Raw genomic sequence first — 19,917 nt, forward strand, 5'->3', positions numbered from 1 at the left:
CCATGTAAAAATGAAACAAAAGACACGCCATCCACATTTCTTTAGAGTTAAATAAAGCACAGGACAATTAGTCCCTCTTTTTGCTAAGGAATCAGTGGCCTGCGGTTGTGTATGAGCTTAATGTCTGTCTCTGGCCTGCCAACAACTTAAGTGTCTTTATTAACAGCTGGACATCAGCTGGACATCATCTCTGTGTGTTTTCTTAGTCCATTTTAGTACAGGCACTGGAGACTTTCCTTTTTATAAAACCAGCCATAGCATTGCTGGTTTACTCTGACCAAGTCAAGTCACCTTCATTTATATAGCGCTTTTAACAATATAGATTGTTTCAAAGCAGCTTTACAGTGACAATACTTTAGGAAATTAAAGGGTCCCACTTTATATTGGCTTTAAGTACTATGTACGTACTTTGAAATTAATAATTTGATACAATGTACTTATTGTGTACATACATGTTTTTACATTGTACTTATATTTTGAATATACCTGCATGTAATTACAGATTTAATTAATTTATGTAATTACATTTGTATTTACACTGTTGACCCTTCTCTTACACCTTAACCCAGCCTTAAATCTACTCGTACCACACACGTGACCCTAACCTTACCCGTATCACATCTCAATAGCAGCACAAGTGGTTTACAATACAACATCAACACAATAAATACATTGTACTTATTTTTCTATGTAAATACATAGTACTTAAAGCCACTTGATATAAAATGGGACCAATTAAAGTAACAGAGATTGTTTTGGCTTTACAGCAGCTCTAGAATAAAGTTTTTGTCCAGCTAAAGTTAGTTTTTAATTGATTCATTTCCATTGCAAAGATCATTAGTAATTAAGTAATTAGCTAACACGACACCGTTCTAACTGAAAACAGAAAACTTTTAAATGCGTTCTGGCCGTTCGTTTGCTCGACAACTGTGTTCGGTGGTTCGAGAATGCAAATAGTAAACCTATGATGTTTGGCCTACATGTATAACAGATGGTATTGTACTGTATATTTCTCAGTGGGACTGACAGAGTGGTTCATTTTGAAGAAAGAAAAGATAATTATCAGGCTTTTATGTTGCATAAGCCTCATTCTGTCTGTGTTCTTTCTAGGCTCCAGTCAAAGACCCGTCAGAAACCAGTGAGACCAGTTCATTTGGGGACCATCCGCACGACGCATGTCCCACTGAAACTCCAATTGTGATTGAGGAGGAGCTCAGGTCCACCGAAACCCCTTTGAAAGAGCAGGAGGACAATCTCAGCGACAAGTTTGCAGAGGAGGATCATGACAAACCCGAGAGCGAGGCGTCAGGCAAGGCCTCCTGCTCCGACTCCGGGATTGAGGATGGGAAAAGTACACCCACCTCTGAGGAGGACACCAAAGCGGTCGAGAGCTCAGAACCAGAACTTCCTTCGCTGACGACCGCTGAACCTTCAGAGTCTTCCTCAGACACCAAGCCGTCAGCAGGATCAGAGAAACCGGAGGAAGAAGCTCACAATGGAGAGATGACTAACCAGCAACCGGATCCCATGCTGAACCAAACTTATCCCAAAGAGCCGACCAATCGTGTGTCTGTGGTGAGCGACAGGTCCTCTTTGGCTGGTGAGGATCTGGAAAGTTTGCTTTCTCACACAAACGGTAGATTATCAAAGCGATACTCTGATGTGGCCAGTGAAAACATGGACATCAGCCTGAACCTGTCAGGTGATCTGTCTGTCAACAAGGAAATGGGCACCATCTCTTTAAGGGTAAGTGTGTTTTTAAGGGTACTTTTACACGACACCGATGTACTAAAAACTGAAATGTTTTTCCTCTGCATTTTTGTTTTGCGTACAGAAAACGATCCCCATTCATGCGGATCCGCGGAAACGAATAAAAAAGCTGTATTCTGCTGCCAGGCCAGTAGTTGGCGATGTCACTTTGTAAAGGAACAATACACACTTATAGACCGAACACGTAATACGCATGATGTCGACGGTTTCACAAATTCACGTTTTTGTCGTTTACAGAGTCTATATTGCTATCATTTTCAAAAACTTGCACTTTGAATCCCTTTTTTCATACGAATTGCGTTTTAAGGCCCCCCAAAACCTCTGCTGTCGTTTAAATGAATGGACAAAACGTTTTTTGTTTTTAGTAGGGATGCACAATGTATCGGCCACCATATTAGTATCGGCCGATATATGTTCATTTTTAATGCTATCGTTATCGGCCCGATAAGAAATTTTGGCCGATATATTAAAGCCGATAAATAATGGATTATTTCCTTCAGATGTGCACTGTACAACATTGTTTTTTTGTTGTTGCATGAAATATGACTGGAAAAGGGGAAAATACAGTTCAGCGCAACATGTGCAGCGCAAGTCTGTCATATAAACTACATAAAATTATGAGAACATTTATAATTGTGTGTTTGGGACATGGCTTTTAATGGTGACACTTTTGTTTTTGTAATCAGGCTCTCAAAAATTATATAAAAATTTGGATTTAGATTTATCGGCCAATATATCGGTTACCGGCTTTCAAATATAAAGAATTATCGGTTATCGGTATCGACCAAAATTTTTATATCGGTGCATCCCTAGTTTTGATGACATACACTTGTTAGTAAATTTACATCTGCATCCCTACTCGTACTCAATGCTTAAATGTGTTAAATGTGCATTTCCAAGAGACAAAACCTGTATTATTATTAACTGTACTTATTAAATGCAGAAGTAATTTAATGATTGTTACTGCCTCGAACCCCCAACCCCCTAATTTTTCAACCGAACTAGGGATGCACCGCTTAAAAAAAATTTGGCCGATAACCGATAATTTTTTATATTTGAAAGCCGGTAACCGATATATTGGTCGATAAATCTAAATCCAAATTTTGATATAAATGTGGAGAGTCTGATTACAAAAAAAGTTTGATTATTAAAAGCCATGTCCCAAGCACACAATTATAATGTTTTATAATTTTATATAGCCTATATGACAGACTTGCGCTGCACATGTTGCACTTACTGTATTTTCCTTTTCTGAAGTTATTCTAATCATATTCAAGCATTTCAAAAGGCATCATGTTGAACAGTGCGCATCTAACATGTCTCAGATTAAGGAAATAATCCATTATTTGTCGGCTTAAATATATTGGACAAATTTTCTTATCGGGCCAAATAAAAAATGATTGTGTATTGCCCGATACCGATATGGTGGCCGATATATGGTGTATCCCTAAACCAAACTGTAGAAACCCTCTGTAGAACTTAATGGCACTGCTCTTACATGTTAGTCTGTAGATCTGCATACAGCTCTAGTGACTCTTGCTCTTTAACATACTTGCTTTTACTAATACTCTCACTTCCGCTCTCGTTGCCTATGTGGTCCACTGTTTACTGTCAGTGCAGCTCCTCAGCTGGGCCAGCGTAGAACAGAGCCCTGCTTATGAGAGCTATGGAACGTTCTTTGGGCGGGTCGACCGGCGTACACACTGAAGTACAGTGAAGGTACAGAGCTCAGACAGAGTCAAGCCTGTCTGCAGAAACCAATCCAATCCAAACCATCCCTCACGCATCATGTCTGCACTGCTGGTGGAGGGATCTGTGTGTGCCTCTACATATATTCAAGCCATGCATCTCAACCAATCTCAATGCATTTCTAAAGCCCCGTCTGGAAGGCTCAAGTGGCCCTTCATTCACACAAACCAGAAATGTGTTGGGCTTAACATTCTCAGTAAAATGATTAAAACAGTCATTATTACAAAGGTTCTCTTTCAGAACTAAAAACAGTCAATACTGTGGTGCCTTAAAAAGCAGTTCTTAGAAACGACTGATTTCAGAATTACAGGTTGCTTTCTGAAGTATCTTGGCCAAGCGTCAGCCCTGCAATTTATTGACAACCCTACAATTTAAGCTGTAGTTTCTATTTTATAGGTTTAACAAGGCAAAATCTTGCAAAACAAAGGAAGTGTTTCCAGGTATCCCTGAAGCCCGCTGAAGTTGTAAAAATTTAATTTATTTGTATAGTGCTTTTGACAATGCAAAAAGCAGATTCACAGAAAGTCATGTTAAAGTTTATAGTATTTTAACATCTTCATGCCTTCTAATTGCATTAAGCAGATTAAAGCTAGACGATAGTGTAGTTTCATTTTTGCAACAATACAAGCAATAGACTGATATACGAAATAGCTGATACTGATCCGTTTGAGTATACTGTGTGTACGTGGATGAATTTGGATATACTCTGTTATAATATAGTTTATATTTTGCAACGATATAAACTGCACATTTGAGATTTGCTATATAGTTTATATTGCTTTACTGTATGTATGCAGGTAAAGTAGAGAATGAACTGTTTCCAATTTTTAATATATGGCAGATAATATAGTTTACATTTTTGTCATGATAAAGATTTATATTTATATATTAAAGTGCTGTCTGGAAATTTAGCTTTGGCATCACAAAAATAATTTGCATTTAAAATATATATTCGAAATGTTTTTTAATTGTAGTAATATTTCACAATATTAATGTATTTTTTATCAATAGCATCCCTAGTATGCTGTTATAATATGAAAATGATGTCTCATCAAAAAAAAATTCAGTTTGAGCTGTAAAGTTGTGACATTAGATGACATTTTTTAGCCCAAAAGACTGTCATCATGAGTGTATCTGCAATCGCCATTTCCGATTTTTAAATTTCTGGTGTTGAACCCGGAACATTACTTTAAATGAAGTCATTCATTTGTTGCATATTTCAAACCGCACGTCTGTGAAGCTCATGTCGGATTTTCCATCCATTTCTCCCAAATGTTCTTTGTCTCGGCTCCATTCAGTGTTGTGCATCAGTCACTCAGATGATTGTTGGGTCGGCCGGCGCTGGGTCAGTTCTGTTCTCTGTTTATGACTCCGGAGAACAGCTTCTTTTCTCATGTTTGCAGATTTCCCAGTATGATTCAGAAGTTTAACTCTCTCTTGTCATTTAGTTTTGATGCTGCACGATCAAATTGGTTCAACAATGATTTTAGCAAGCATTTGTGCATGCACACTGCATAGTATGGAGACCTGTGGCTTCATCGCACCACAACCACATCACAGCATGGGCAAGATTTGCACGCTTTGACTCGCATCGACTCACTATCGAGTGTAGGGCGTGAAAACAACTGTTTGCTCAGCTGGGTTAAATAGACACCGGTCTTTGTGTTGTTTGCTGAAAAGTGACGGCATTTATATGACAAGATCCAATATAATACGATTGCAACAGTGTCTAAATTAATTAAATTAATTCGGTGGCACTGAAACCACTAAGCATCCAGGTCTTTGCCTTTTATGTTAGTTAGTTTGTAATCCAACAAATACTACCATTTTATTTTCATTATCAGAGTTTAAAAATATATATTATTTATTTTTTCTCATTACAGTAATGACTGACTTTTTTAGGTTGTGTGCTTAATTAAATTCCCATGAAAAGCATGGCACAATGGATGGGTTTTGTGAGATTCACCCTCATAATCTGTCAATCTGCCCCATGCGTTCATGAGCCGCTGACACTTCCTGTCAGAACTGGCTTTACAGGATGACAGAAATCTCACCGTTTCCTGTTCACGCCCTCTGTCTCTTTTTCTGATTTCTTCTTTCTTTCTCCAGTCCCACCCATTCCATATGCTTTAGTTCTATCAGTCCTAGTTCCTTCATGTGCATGTCGTCTGCTTTTTTAATCTCCCATCCACAGTTCCCTTAAACCATGCTATCACAGTTTCTGTTTCTTAGTTTCTCTCATTTCCATTCACTTGTTTTTTAACAGGACTCCAAAAAGACGCTCAAACGCACCCGTAAGTTCTTGGTTGATGGTGTCGAGGTGAGCGTCACCACCTCCAAGATCATCACTGATGATGAGAAGAAAGACGAGGAGATGCGGTTCCTCAGGCAAGTCCACGCCATCTCTCTTTAATCTAGCTCTTTAAAAAAAGAGAGAAAAATATTGACATCAATTACTTGTAAGACTCTCGTTCATCTTCAAGAACACAAATGAAGATATGATTAATGAAATCTGAGAGATTTCTGTCCCTCCATTACTTTGTCGCTTAGGAAAAGTTCATAAAGAGATTGTAAAACTAATCCATATGAATCCATACGAACTAAATCGACCTGTTTAGTTCAAATTTTCTGAAAGACACAATCGCTTTATATGATGAACTGATTGAATTTAGGCATTTATTCAAATATTGATCAGCGAGCATAAATAAAAGCTCAACCGTACCTGCTTGACACGTGAGAACAAACCTCATTTGTTCTTCCGGAAGCTCAAACGTCCTGCGTAATAAACCTCTTTTTTTATTTAACCAGGAAGGTCCCGTTGCGATACAGTATCTTCTACCAGGCAGTCCTGGTCAAGATGGCCAGCAAAAGAATATAACAAAGAAATACATGAAACCCCACATTAAACAGACACAAAACACCAAAATCTAATAAACAATACAAATCATATGGAGCTAACTAAAGCATTGACATTGTTTCATAAAAACAGACTTCAACAGATCAAGAGATGTTACGCATTCCATGTGAATTAAAACCTGACGCTCATTCCATGCATGCCGAGCAAAATTGGAAAATGCAGATCTACCTAGCTCGCTAAAGCTCAACATGCTGGAAAACACGAGAATGAACCCCATTGGTTCTTGCTGAAGCTCAAACGTGCTGGAAAACATGAAAATGAACCTCATTGGTTCTTGCTGAAGCTCAAAAGTGATGCGTAACACGAGAATGAACCTCATTGGTTCTTGCTGAAGCTCAAAAGTGATGCGTAACATGAGAATGAATCTCATTGGTTCTTGCTGAAGCTCAAAAGTGATGCGTAACACGAGAATGAACCTCATTGGTTCTTGCTGTAGCTCAAACGTTATGCGTAACACAAGAAAGAATCTCATTGGTTCTTGCTGAAGCTCAAACATGATGCGTAACATGAGAATGAACCTCATTGGTTCTTGCTGAAGCTCAAAAGTTATGCGTAACACGAGAATGAACCTCATTGGTTCTTGCTGAAGCTCAAAAGTGATGCGTAACACGAGAATGAACCTCATTGGTTCTTGCTGAAGCTCAAACATGATGCGTAACATGAGAATGAACCTCATTGGTTCTTGCTGAAGCTCAAATGTGATGCGTAACACGACAATGAACCTCATTGGTTCTTGCTGAAGCTCAAAAGTGATGCGTAACACGAGAATTAACCTCATTGGTTCTTGCTGAAGCTCAAAAGTGATGCGTAACACAAGAATGAATCTCAGCTTAACACGAGAATGAACCTCATTGGTTCTTGCATGTCAAGCAAACATGCTTAAGCTTCCATTTACCATATGTGTGCGTTGATGAATATTTATATGTGAATAAAGGTCAAAGTGTTAGTTATGTGTACTGTGAATGGGGGGACAGAAAGCTCTCAGATTTCATCAAAAAGATCTTCATTTGTATTTCAAAGATGATAAAGTCTTACAGTTTTGGAACAACATGAGTGTGAGTAAATGATGACAGAATGATAAACTAACCTTTTAAGAGCAAAAAAGTTTTCTACTTGATCTTGCATCTCGGCTGAGTAAACAGGCTATTTTAGGTCTCCGGTCCAAGACCTTGTCCTTCCCGAACGGGACTTTAATACACAAGGGGAACTTTGTGTGCCGCCAGAGGAAGTGGACCGCTTTTAAAGGGCAAAACTAGAGCTCAAATCTCCCTTTAACAGATCCATCATCTGAATTCCTGTGAACCTTTCAATCTAGCCTTTTCTCTTGAAGCACCTCAGCTGGTGGTAGTAGATTAAATACCGAGTGTTTCCCACCACACACACACACACACACACACACACACACACACACACACACACACACACACACACACACACACACACACACACACACACACACACACACACACACAGCTCTATGTCTGCAGCTTCAAACAATGCACTACTGCCATCTAGTGGTGTGATAGTGTCCTTGCATGAAACGCGTCACTTGTCCATGGTCATATTTTACCCCAAAATCAAAACACAAACTCAATCTTCTTAATAATAGACTTAATTTTCCTTAAGCAAAATGCAATGCATTTATTTCTTTTGGTTTCGTGATGAAATATGATTGGGACATGTTTTTGACAGGCTTGAGATCTACCCCCACATCAAATATCTTTGTGGAACATTCCTGTGGTCTTTGGCTGTCAGTGAAGTCATACAATGAATGAGGCGGGGGCGTCTTTCCCATGAGTCCTCTGTAGTGCTCTCTGTGGGTCGAGACTGTGGAAGAACAGACTATTGCTGCATTCTAGACATTCTTTGGTTGGCGGGATACTTTACATTTTCAGCTTAAAGGGATAGTCCACCAAAAAATGAAAATTGCGTCATCATTTACTTATGTTGTTCCACTTCTTCTGCTGAACACAAAAGATGATGTTTTGAAGAATGATGGTAACCAAACACCGTTGTCAACATTTGAAGTGGATCAAAAAAGTTCATGAATTTTGAACAATAGCCGTTCTTGTGTTAGGACAAATTTGATGTATAACTTTAATGAATGGTTTTGATCCACTTAAAATGTCAACTACTGTAGTTTTGGTGCCCATTAACTTCCATTTAGTGTTAAAAAAACAAAACGAAAAAACAGTGAAATTTATAAATATCATCTTTTTTATGTTAGGTAAGCGTTTATGGTTCGATTCCTCATGTATATGTATATGTGAATGTGTTGTTGATGTATCCACACAGGCGTCAGGAGCTTCGAGATCTTCGTCTTCTGCAGAAAGAGCAGCATCGTGCTCAGGCCGTGCTTAACCTGAAGCTGAAGGACCAGCGGGAGCTGATGCAGCGCAGATTCGACCAGGAGATGAATGTAAGAGTCCCAGATCTCCAGCACAAGCAGCTTCACGCTAAACACACTGCATGTTTGTAGCCGTGAAGACAGCTCAATTTAAAGGCGTTATGAACGGCCTTTCCTATTAAGACATCACAGGTGAATGGGGTAAAACATATACTATATAAATATATATATAAGTGAACACACTCATGCTAAAGTTGACTAAAAAGAGGAATAAAAAATCATCTTTTGGAAATTGATCTTAAAATTTAAAAAATGAGGAAAAATCCAACCTTTAAGGACACCAATGTTTTTTGTGAATGAATAATGTATCATAAATAAATGTTCTTCCTTAAAATACAAGTTGCGTAAGTCAGGACACCCCTATGTTAAATTCCCACAGAGGCAGCAGATTTTTCTTTTTAAAGGCCAGTTGTTTCATGGATCCAGGATAATATGCATCCTGATAAAGTTCCCTTGGCCTTTGGACATAAAAAAGCCCCACATCATCACGCACCCTTCACAATGTGAATTGTCAGTAAATCACGTGCAGAACTATCCACTCGCCGCTTTTATGGGATTTCGCTATCGTGCTAATTCGCCTTGTTTAGTAAATCTGGCCCTTTTTTGTGTGTATTACAATTTTTCTGAAATGTTATGTTTAAATGTGCTAAAGAAGCATTATCTAATAATGAATTATCAGGAGCATGTCTCTCGAACTGTTTGACGTGACAGACTACTTGTCCAGTCCGGTTCCAATCAATGCTGGTTTTCCAAGAATGTGGTTGTGAGTCCTGGAAATGTACGGGTGTGTGTGTGAGATCAGTTATAGAATGTGTTTGTCACTCCCAGAAATAACTGAACTGTGTGTGACTGTGAACGTAAGCGTATTAAAGACTCAAATACAGGACTGACAAGTGTATTCTGCTGCTGTGTGAACGTGGACTATCAAGAATTGTGTGTCTTTCCGGCTCAGTCCAGGAGAAAACCGCTCGTTTTGGGAAGCAGCCTTTAAAAATCCCCTGACGCAAAACTAGATAAAGTATAATAAAATAAACGTATTTTCTTTCCTTTGGTCTCACAGAAGACATGCTATGGAAGCAAAATAGCCCAAAATCTCAAAATTGACACTTCTTTTGCCCAGTGTCCCGCCTTAAACAGGGTATTTCTGGCAGAGGAGAAACTCTACAGTAACTCCCATATTACAACACACTTCATGCAGTTCATATGTTAAGAAACAGTGCTGATGTATTGGTCTGCGGCTGTGCTCACAGGCCAAGAAAAAGTACTTTGACACGGAGCTGGAGACGCTGGAGAAACAGCAGAAACAGACCATCGAGAAGATGGAGCTGGACCACACCACACGACTGCGGGACGAGGGCAAACACATCCGTGCCGAACAAGAAAAAGCCCACAGCAAGTTCCTGGACCAGATGAAGCACAAGAAGAAAGAGGTGAGCGAGCGACACCACAGATGTAGACACACATATAAAGAGTACATGCAGTTTCAGTGATTCCCCAAACTCCTTTTGTTGCACAAAACTGTTAATTGGTAATGAATTCAATTTCCATTATAATTAATATATTTGAATGTGTAAATAATATTCTTGAACTTTACTCTTTTAATCTAATCTTCTTTTTGTGTGTGTGTGTGTGTGTGTGTGTATTGAAACCTGGCTTCATTGCAAAACTAATCAAAATATCATTAAAATATCAATAAATGTTAATAAAATAACTGGTAAAAATTATAATTTTTTTATTTTGCTAATGATAATGACAACAAAATGATGATTTATTTGAATGGTGGTGATGAAATTGACTAGAATATTAAATATGAAACTGCAAGATGTTATAGATATATCAATACTAGGAACGTTTTGTGAAGAGGAGTAAACATCTAAAAATAATATGGTTGTTTTTTAATGCGGTTTGAGTTTTGAACAGACTAAAATAAATGATTAGACGATGAAATATTAAGTCGCTAACATAACGTTCTCTTGCTTACAATGTAAACTAGTGTAAAAGTCAGCATTGTCATGTGCGTCTGAAAGATTGAAATATGTTGGTATAACATGAAATAATATAGTATTCAAGCGGTCAGCTGTTTTATTTCAGACGTTACTTCTGATCAGAGTAATTATCTAATGATTATCTCATGTGACCATACAGGACGTTATGAGGCCATTGTAGATAACATTTTCAGTTTTCCAGTTTTAAACAAACCACTTTTATCTCCATTTTGTGTCAGGTCAAACAAGAAGTGGAGAAACTGCCCAGGAGTCAGAGGAAAGACAGTTTGAAGGTCAAAATGAACAACTTTCAACAGCTGAAATCAAACGAGGTTTGTTTGAAGACTTGGCGGTCTCGTTTATCATAGACACAAGGCACAGAATCCTCCATTTCAATGCCCGATTCAAACAGTAGGAAATGACCAATGAAGATATGTTTCATGGAGAATCTCCACTGGTCTTGAGAAGCGCTCTTCTGTGTTTTTCCATGATCTTGAAGTCTATCAGCAGAGCATTTCTACAGGAGAGAGCATCAGCTGCTGCACAAAGGCTTGAGTTGTATTGTTTCTGTGCAGGAAGAGAAGTTCCTTGCAGATCAGAGGGAGCATCTCGACTCGACTCTGAAGAGCATCATTGCTGAAAACAAGCGGGAGATCTCCGAGACGGAGCGCCAGTGCCTCCTCAAAAAACAGGCTCTACTCAGAGGTATGAGTGAAGATTAGAGTTTATAAGTGAAAACTTGATGACGGTTTAATGCAGACTGTGCTTGTGACACGAGTGCTCTGTTCATTCGTCAGAGCGAGAGTCCACTATCTGGGACATGGAAGAGAAGAACTTGCATGAGAGACACCAGCTCCTCAAACAGCAGCTGAAGGACCAGTACTTCATGCAGAGACACCAGCTCCTCAAGAAGCACGAGAAGGTGTGTGTGTGTGTGTGTGTGTGGCTTTGCAGTGCGACAGACAGGAATCGGGAACGTTTGCGTTTCCTGTGTGGACTGCTTTGTTGACTTTAATGGGACTATTATAGTTTTAGAGTACCCATAGTCATAGAAAACCTGGAAATATCAGAGCATTTCAAAATTGTGTTGTCTATGCCCGAATTATTTTTTATGTAAACTGAAGATAAGAAAATTCTTATAAAAATAAAAGCGAATTCCGAATATGATTAAAACTATAATAGTATACAGTATAAATAGTATATAACTGAGGCACTAGTTGCTGGAAATAAAGAAATAAATACTAAAACTGAACTACAACTAAAACCAAGTTGAATTGGATTTTTTTTATCACTATTGCAAGATATAAAATACGAATTTTGAGGGGAAAAAAAGCCAGAGTTGTGAGTTATAACTGCGAGTTTATAACTGTTTTATACTTTTTTTCTCACATTGCGAGTTTAGAACGTGCAATTATCCCCCCCACCCCCCCGCAATTCTGATATTATAACTCGCATTTCTGACTTTTCTTGCATTTTCAAGTTTATAACTCAAAATTGCGACCTTTTTTCTCAAAATTCTAATCTTATTTCTCACAATTCTTGCAATTCTGAATTTATAACTCACAATTCTGACTTTTTTTCTCACAATTGCGAGTTTAAACGTGTAATTCTGTTCCCCCTCCGCAATTCCACGTTTTTAACTGCATCTTTAAGAAAGAAATTACAGAATTATGAAATAAAAAGTCGCTATTACCCACCCGCCCGCCCTTTTTTTTTAAATTCTGTGGCAGAGTTCACAGAAACTTCTTATTAGAAGCTTTATTTAACCAGGAGAGAAGATTTTTTTGCAGTTTATTTGTTTTAAAAATGTGCTGAAGACTTTAGCCTGCCGTTTATCCATTCCTAAGACATTGGTTTAAACGGCACACATTTGCTTCAGTTAGGGTCACCACCATCAAACAAACCAAATATGGGACGATTATAAGTTTGTGTGGGACATGTTACCAACACTAAAACATAACATGAAACCGTTATATAATGTTTATCTAACTTAATAAAAACATTTGTATTCTTTCAGCTGATAAAAATTCTTTGTTCTTTAGTCCCTTCCAGAAAACACCATTACATCACAATGTAACATAACATGTCTTTATTTTACATTTAAATTCAACATCACTGAGCCCAAAGACATCATGCAGATCACTATTTCTGAAACAGTTCTGACCAAGTCCAACTAAAATCCAACAAAATAAATAATGAACAAATAAAATATGAACCAACAAGAATTTGGATCATTGACAGTCTTATATATTAAGAATATATTAAACCAAAAACGTTCATTTTTTTTTTTTAGAAAGGATGTGAAGTAAAGCAACCACAGCAGGAAACAAGTTGATAAATTCTGTTAAATTTAAATTGACTGAATTATCCATTTGTTTTCTGACAGAAACACATGGAACGAATCACCGCTCCACATTTTGATTGACAGCGTCACAACCCACTAGTGACCGTGTTTACTCCTTTCTTTTCAACCATTGGATAGGATTTTAAAAACGGCTGTTGTATTTGTACTTCTGACGAAGCACTGTTAAATATAGGTGAAAAACTACGCCGCATAATTAATAAATAAAATGCTTTCTTAAGAAGGCAAAAGAACACATGCACATTTTCTTAATATGAAAATTAAAAACCAACAGACATTTTGTGACTATGCGGCGTGCGGGACAAGGGGGGGAAATGCTGTGCGCTACAACACAAAGCGGGACGTGTGCTCACCCTAGCTTGAGTGTAAGTGTAAGCTTGTACCGTGTGTGAGTGCCGTGTGTGTTGTCTCAGGAACAGGAACAGATGCAGTGCTATAACCAGCGCATGATTGAGCTCCTCAAAGCTCGACAGCAGCAGGAGAAGAACAGGCTTCCCAAGATCCAGCGCAGCGAGGGCAAAACACGCATGGTGATGTTCAAGAAGAGCCTGAAGATCAACTCCACCGGCAACTCAGCGGAGGACCGTGAGAAGATCAAGGAGGTGTGTGTGTGTGTATGTGTGTGTGCACGCGCGTTTGTGTGTGTGTGTTTGTCCTTGTTTATATTACATTACGGGGACCAAATGTCCCCACAAGGATAGTAAAACCTGAGATCACCTACATTGTGTGGACCAGCCAGCAGTCCCACGAGGGAAATGGTTTAATAAATATTCTAAACTTTGAATTTTGAAAATGTAAAAATGCATAAAGTTTTCTGTGATGGGCAGGTTTAGGGGTAGGATTAGTGTAAGGGGACAGAATATACAGTTTGTACAGTATAACAACTATTATGCCTATGGAGAGTCCCCACAAAGATAGCGAACCAGACGTGTGTGTGTGTGTGTGTCCTCCTCTCTGAGACCTCTCTCTCTCTCTCTCTCTCTCTCTCGTGTTCAGTTCACCCGTCTGGAGGAGAAGAGGCAGAAGGCCGAGCGTCTGCACCAGCAGCAGAAACATGATAACCAGATGAGAGAGATGATCAGCCAGTGTGAGGGAAACAGCCGAGAGCTTCAGCAGCTGCAGGTCACACACACTTCTCCTGGTCTTCTTAAGCCCCGCTCACATAGTGCTGGGCGGTATACCGGTTCATACTGAATACCGGTTTATTTTTGTTATGATATGCATTTTTAATATTACCGCAATACCGGTGTGAGGGTGAAGATGGATCGGTTAAACTATAATTGATAGCTGTCAAATTATATTACAGTGTTTCCCATACATTGGTTCACATTATTAACACTGCCCGCCACAAACAGATTTTCCAAAAGGCTTTGAGATCGTTGAATATATGAGCCCTGCACGTGAAACTTTTCTATAGACCGTATGTTCACTTCAATGTTACTTTCATTTAATCTGTCTTTATCTTTCCTGATAAAGCAGCGTTTATGAGCGCCTCCTGCTGGACCTCTTTGTTAACCGCATCATTTTGTGAGGCCTTACAAACCTGTTTTAATACTAGTGTGGATTTTTCTACAATATTCACTCATGACAGTAAAATAGGGCATTCTAAGTCAATCTACTGCAGTGTCTCCTCTCTCAACCAGTAGAAAATGTGGATAACACCCAGTCATGCTTGAGAAAACAAAAAAAAACATCATATACTGTGAAACCGGTATATTTTTTAAAAATACCGTGATGTACATTTTTTGGTCATACCGCCCAGCACTACGTTCACACATCATCATGTAGAACACAAAAGGAAAAGATCGTTCGATGCATGTCTGAGTGTTTTTTTGTTTTCAACCCCAATATTACCCGACTCACTCTTTTATTTTTTGTTGTTGTTGTCTGCAGAAGATAATCTATGAATTAACTATAAACTGAGTTCGTAAAAGTATTCTGTTACTGCATACACTTACAGTATTACCGGACATTTTTGTGTCTCACTGAAAAATGTCGTGTTTGTGGTAATCGTCATATTGTTTGACACTGCATTGAATCTTCTCTCCGTGTCTGACTGTGTGAATGTGTCCTGCAGAATGAGAAATGTCACCTGCTAATAGAAAACGAGACGCAGCGTCTGAAGTCACTGGATGAGCAGCACAACCAGCAGCTGAAGGACTGGAGAGAACACCTCAAGCCCAGGAAGAAGGTCAGAGTTCACTCTTACACGACTGGACACCCAGAGGAATGCACTGTGGATCCAGACACACGTCTGGCTCATTTCACCGTCAAATCTGAATTACAGAAAAAGAAACATACATTTAAACACTACCATTCAAAAGTTTGCGGATGGTACGATATTTGTGTGAAAAAAAAATATTTAAAAAATATGAGAGAGGCCGCACTAAGCATATATACTGTTTATTTGAACAGACGCGATATTTGTGTGGCCATTGTGACCGGCTGCATTTATTTGATCAAAAACAGTAAAAATAGTAATATTGTAATGTACAGTTTAAAATGTCTGTTTTAATATTAGACTTGTCACGATTTCCGATGAATTGTCTGATTGCGGTTAGTTGATATAATCACAATTATTTGAGTTAACCGCAATAATTGTGCAGTTTATATTTCATTCACATTTTGCCGTTCAAATAAGGGAAATTTCCTTTAAGGGAACCGGACCTCACTCGGTTGAAGAGCGCGTGAAGATTTCCAATTAAGGGGTTAACTTGCATTATGGTACAAAATAACGCTCCAGTTTAACATTCCCATCATTCTTGGTCTGATGGTCTTTATGATATGAAGACTTGTAGGTTTAGACTGCATTTGTATATTATATTATAATTATATTTTACTATATTATATTATTGAAGTTTTCTGGGCTCCAATTAAAGTTGAACAAAAAGAGAAATATTTTAAAGACCACCTGTTGTCAATCATTTTATCCCTTAAAACTCATCTTTGATCCCCACAATTACATATTTAAACGTTTTTCCTTGAAAAAAAAATTGTTCATGCCTTAGAGCTTGAATGTAGCTCGACACCCTTGCCTCATTTAGTATATGCGTTTCTATGAATATGCAAATGAGCCCCGCCTCCACTCACTCACTCAGCTCAGAGATCCACTCGCTGACGATCACACGCTGATCTGATTGGTTACAAGGTCGTTTGTGACGTCAGAAACACCAGCGATTTCAAACCGTGTTTTTGAGACTGTCTTTGGTTCACTGCAGTTTTAAGGAGAAAATACTCAGCAATGCTGTCGACTTATGAACTTACACATGGTTTGTCTTAAAGCATATTAAAAACACCATATAGACATATAAACAACATTAAAAACCGGATTTTCACCACTGGGGGACTTTAATAAAAGAGTGCCAATAATTATGGCCGACGTGTTTTGGAGAAAAACAATTATTTCATAATGTGATTTACACTCCACTTTCAATTCTTTTACTTATGCAAAGTTTTTGAATGAAAGATCAAAATGATAAACAATGCAGATTCATTTTTACAGCTATTTCTGATCATATTTAACAGGGGTTCCAATAATTCTGACCACAACTGCAGACAATGGCTTTTTTTTTATTTTATTATTATTATTATATCAACATAACTTATAGGTTAATACAACAAATTCTACAATGATGAAAAAAAAAAAAAAACCTTTAAATAATATATCGTTGTTTTAACAGTAATGAGCGATTAATTGTCAGTTATTGTCTCGAAATATCCGCGGTAGTTAAAGTACGGTGTGTTGTTGTGTGCTCTCTCAGGTTCTGGAGGATGAACTGACTCTCAGGAAAAAAGAACAGGAGATTTTCTTCAGGATGAGTGAAGATTCCGAGTGTCTGAACGTCGGCTCACCAAACAAACTCACCAAGTTCCTTCCGTACGTGGATTCCTCCACCACATGAGCGCCACACACACACTCATGAGCACCACACACACACACACTCTCACATCCAGATCCCCAACAACTTTCTGGAGGCGTGAACGCAGCGTAGAATCACATGATGCTGAAGCGTAAAGCCAAAGAAGCATTTAAACTGATACTAACACATACTGACACATTCATGATTTAAGTACAGTCACTTGAAATGACATTCGTATGTTTATTGCCAGTTATCTGCTCAATATAGACAGTTGCAAGTGCTTTGATGCATTTATTTATCCGAAGGGATTTTGTATCATGAATAAGAACCGAGGGCATTAGAACAACTAGTTTATTTCCCGCTCGAGCTCTGACAGACTCTCGCCTTAGTTTAAAAGCTACTGTTGGAATTGTATCTTCAAGTTAGCAAAAGGTGTATTGCCAAACATATTGTACAAACCTTGCATATTCTTATATATTTTTATTTTTTCTATGATCATTTAATATATATATATCGAAACTTTATCGCTTTTCTTTTATAACCAATTTTGACCTTGTACACGTTTAAATGCTGAAAAATGAATTTGTTTTAATTTTTTTGAACCGCTTTTCACGAAGCATACGTTTTAATTGGTACATTAAGTTATTTTACATGTTTGTTGGATGTTTTTGTTGTTTTATGTACGAGACAACAACTAATTTGCCACTTTTATTATTCTGCAAAGTTCACCGAAATGTGAGTTATTCTGTGCCACGAACTGCCAGTGGCACATTTACTGTAAACGCATCACACTGGACGAGACGGGCTAGAGCTGAAGACTTCTGGGTTGAGGATTTACTTTACGTTAGCATGGAGTTGATGTTTGCCTGTGTAGTTCATTGTTGGCCATTTTGTCACCTAACTCAAGTGCAATATGTGTGTTCCTCTAATGTTCTGTTTAGATTTTATACTTGTGTTATTTTACAACCGCTTCCATTCTTTCGCCATCTGAAGGGTTTATTCTCCCAGTGTGTCTGACAGTAAGGTACTTGGATTTTAATCTTTTAATGGACAATGTTGTTCATTCCTGGAGTCTGTATCTCCGTGTAACCAAAGGTTCAGTGTGGATGATGATGCCTCTCCTGATGTAAGAAACTGTTCTCCTACAAGAGTATATATAATAAATCAGATGTTTATTATTCATCCTCAGTTCTTTCATTGAGTTATAAGTTTGTGCTAACCGGGCCATGTGGTTAATCTTAAACATGGCAGCACACTGGTCTCATCTGTAGTAAACAGTGTTTGGTGTTTCTATCTCTAATCCAGTAGATTTGAGCTTGACGGTTTGTACATTTTGTATTGCTTTGCCGTGGCGCACGCTGCAAACCACGACATCACCAGCAGTTCAGTATGTTAAAAAGCGTTTAAAAAAACAAAAAAGACATTCTAGTACTTGTCGATATAGAAAAACAATGTAACGCAAAATCAGTACCAGTGTGAGTCCGTAGCAGAACCGGATTTCTACAGGTACAACATGTTCCTGGATCGACATCTTTGTTTATCCCTCAACAACATTCCAATCAACCAATCAGATTTGAGGGACACGTTTCCAGTTTATGTCAAGTTTAGGCTTAGGATCATTGTTGGTGCTTCTACATCAGTGTTATTCATCTATCACTTCCCTATGATTTTAGGGATAACTTATGGGTTAGGTTTATGGGTAGGGATAGGATTAAATTTCCAGACAGGAATGTTGTTCCAGGATCAACTGAATATATTGACTCAGGAACATGTCTAACTGTGCAGAACTGTCCTGGATTCAAAGAGCAGATGAGGTAAAAACTCTTCATCCGCCATACTTTATAACATTATTTAGTTTACATTGGGCTAAGTTTTAATTAAGGTGGTAAAATGTTTAACAAAAAGTTAAACAATATTACTTATTAATATTATCAATATTAACATTGCTGTGATTCGCATACTTTGTTTTATTGGCAGACTTTTGTATAGACTGTTGTTTCCCTCCGCTGATCATTAAACTAATCCTTACCTTCCAACAAGAAAGGAAACAGTGGAAGGACAATACGGCTTTATTGGCCTGGTATCACAGACGGGGTTTAGATTAAGCCAGGATTAGGCCTTAGATCAATTATGGCATTTAAGTAGCTTTTATAAACGGGACTTAGAAAAAAACATTACTGGTTTGAATATTGAGACAAAACAGTGCCACTGACATATTTTAAGATATATTAGTGCAAGTTTCTTTCAGTTAAAACAACTCAATCATGTCCATCCATCCATCCATCCATCCATCCATCCGTACTTTGTTTGATTTTTATGCATGTAACAAACACTGAACTGAATATGTATGATCGGCTACTCGTGCTGCATTTAAACTTTGTTCATTTCCTTGGCAATAATAAAAAGCCCCCCCCCCCCCCCCCCCATAATTTGATATTTCTCATTCTGCTTTAAAGAATTAAGTCCATCGTTTACTTATATTTAGAAGATTTTATAGATGTGTATATATATATATATATATATACATATATATATTTTTTTTATTTTTTTTACTGCAAGAAATACATTTGCTTATTTATAAAAGAAACATCTACGCATCCCTCTCTCCTTTTTAGTTAATCATTATATTGGGGAGTTTGAAAACCCCTTATCTTTCCAACTTCAAAAATCCATATAGCTTCAAAAACCTATATTTCTTTCTCTTTTGTCAATAAAAGGGAAACTAGATATAAAGTAACCAGACAACTCAAAAAGACAATTATATAAATGAAAGACAGAATAAAGTGTGCAGTTGATAACTCTCACTAACAGTTTAATATCATAACGTGTTGCCATGGGATTACTTATAATAATAATAAAAAATCATG

General features: G+C 37.9%; 1 protein-coding gene across 2 annotated transcripts in view; it reads left to right on the forward strand.

The window, feature by feature from the left end:
- stk10 (serine/threonine kinase 10) overlaps nucleotides 1-18,232 on the forward strand; it is a 62,168-nt gene extending 43,936 nt beyond the window's left edge. The window contains exons 9-19 of one of the 2 annotated variants that reach the window (XM_077224787.1): nucleotides 1,111-1,746; nucleotides 5,786-5,907; nucleotides 8,732-8,855; nucleotides 10,094-10,273; nucleotides 11,068-11,160; nucleotides 11,404-11,533; nucleotides 11,626-11,750; nucleotides 13,604-13,792; nucleotides 14,187-14,312; nucleotides 15,268-15,381; nucleotides 16,952-18,232. In XM_077224787.1, the coding sequence (XP_077080902.1) occupies nucleotides 1,111-1,746; nucleotides 5,786-5,907; nucleotides 8,732-8,855; nucleotides 10,094-10,273; nucleotides 11,068-11,160; nucleotides 11,404-11,533; nucleotides 11,626-11,750; nucleotides 13,604-13,792; nucleotides 14,187-14,312; nucleotides 15,268-15,381; nucleotides 16,952-17,092 (1,980 nt within the window). In that variant the 3' untranslated portion in view covers nucleotides 17,093-18,232. Of the gene's footprint in view, nucleotides 1-1,110; nucleotides 1,747-5,785; nucleotides 5,908-8,731; nucleotides 8,856-10,093; nucleotides 10,274-11,067; nucleotides 11,161-11,403; nucleotides 11,534-11,625; nucleotides 11,751-13,603; nucleotides 13,815-14,116; nucleotides 14,166-14,186; nucleotides 14,313-15,267; nucleotides 15,382-16,951 lie in introns of those variants that run through there. The other variant, XM_077224788.1, reaches the window with a different exon arrangement.
- The last annotated feature ends 1,685 nt before the right edge of the window (nucleotides 18,233-19,917 follow it).

The sequence above is a fragment of the Siphateles boraxobius genome, unplaced genomic scaffold (genome assembly GCF_051911475.1).
Source record: "Siphateles boraxobius isolate OS27281-9 unplaced genomic scaffold, OSU_SipBor_1 92, whole genome shotgun sequence".
NCBI lineage: Eukaryota > Metazoa > Chordata > Actinopteri > Cypriniformes > Leuciscidae > Siphateles > Siphateles boraxobius.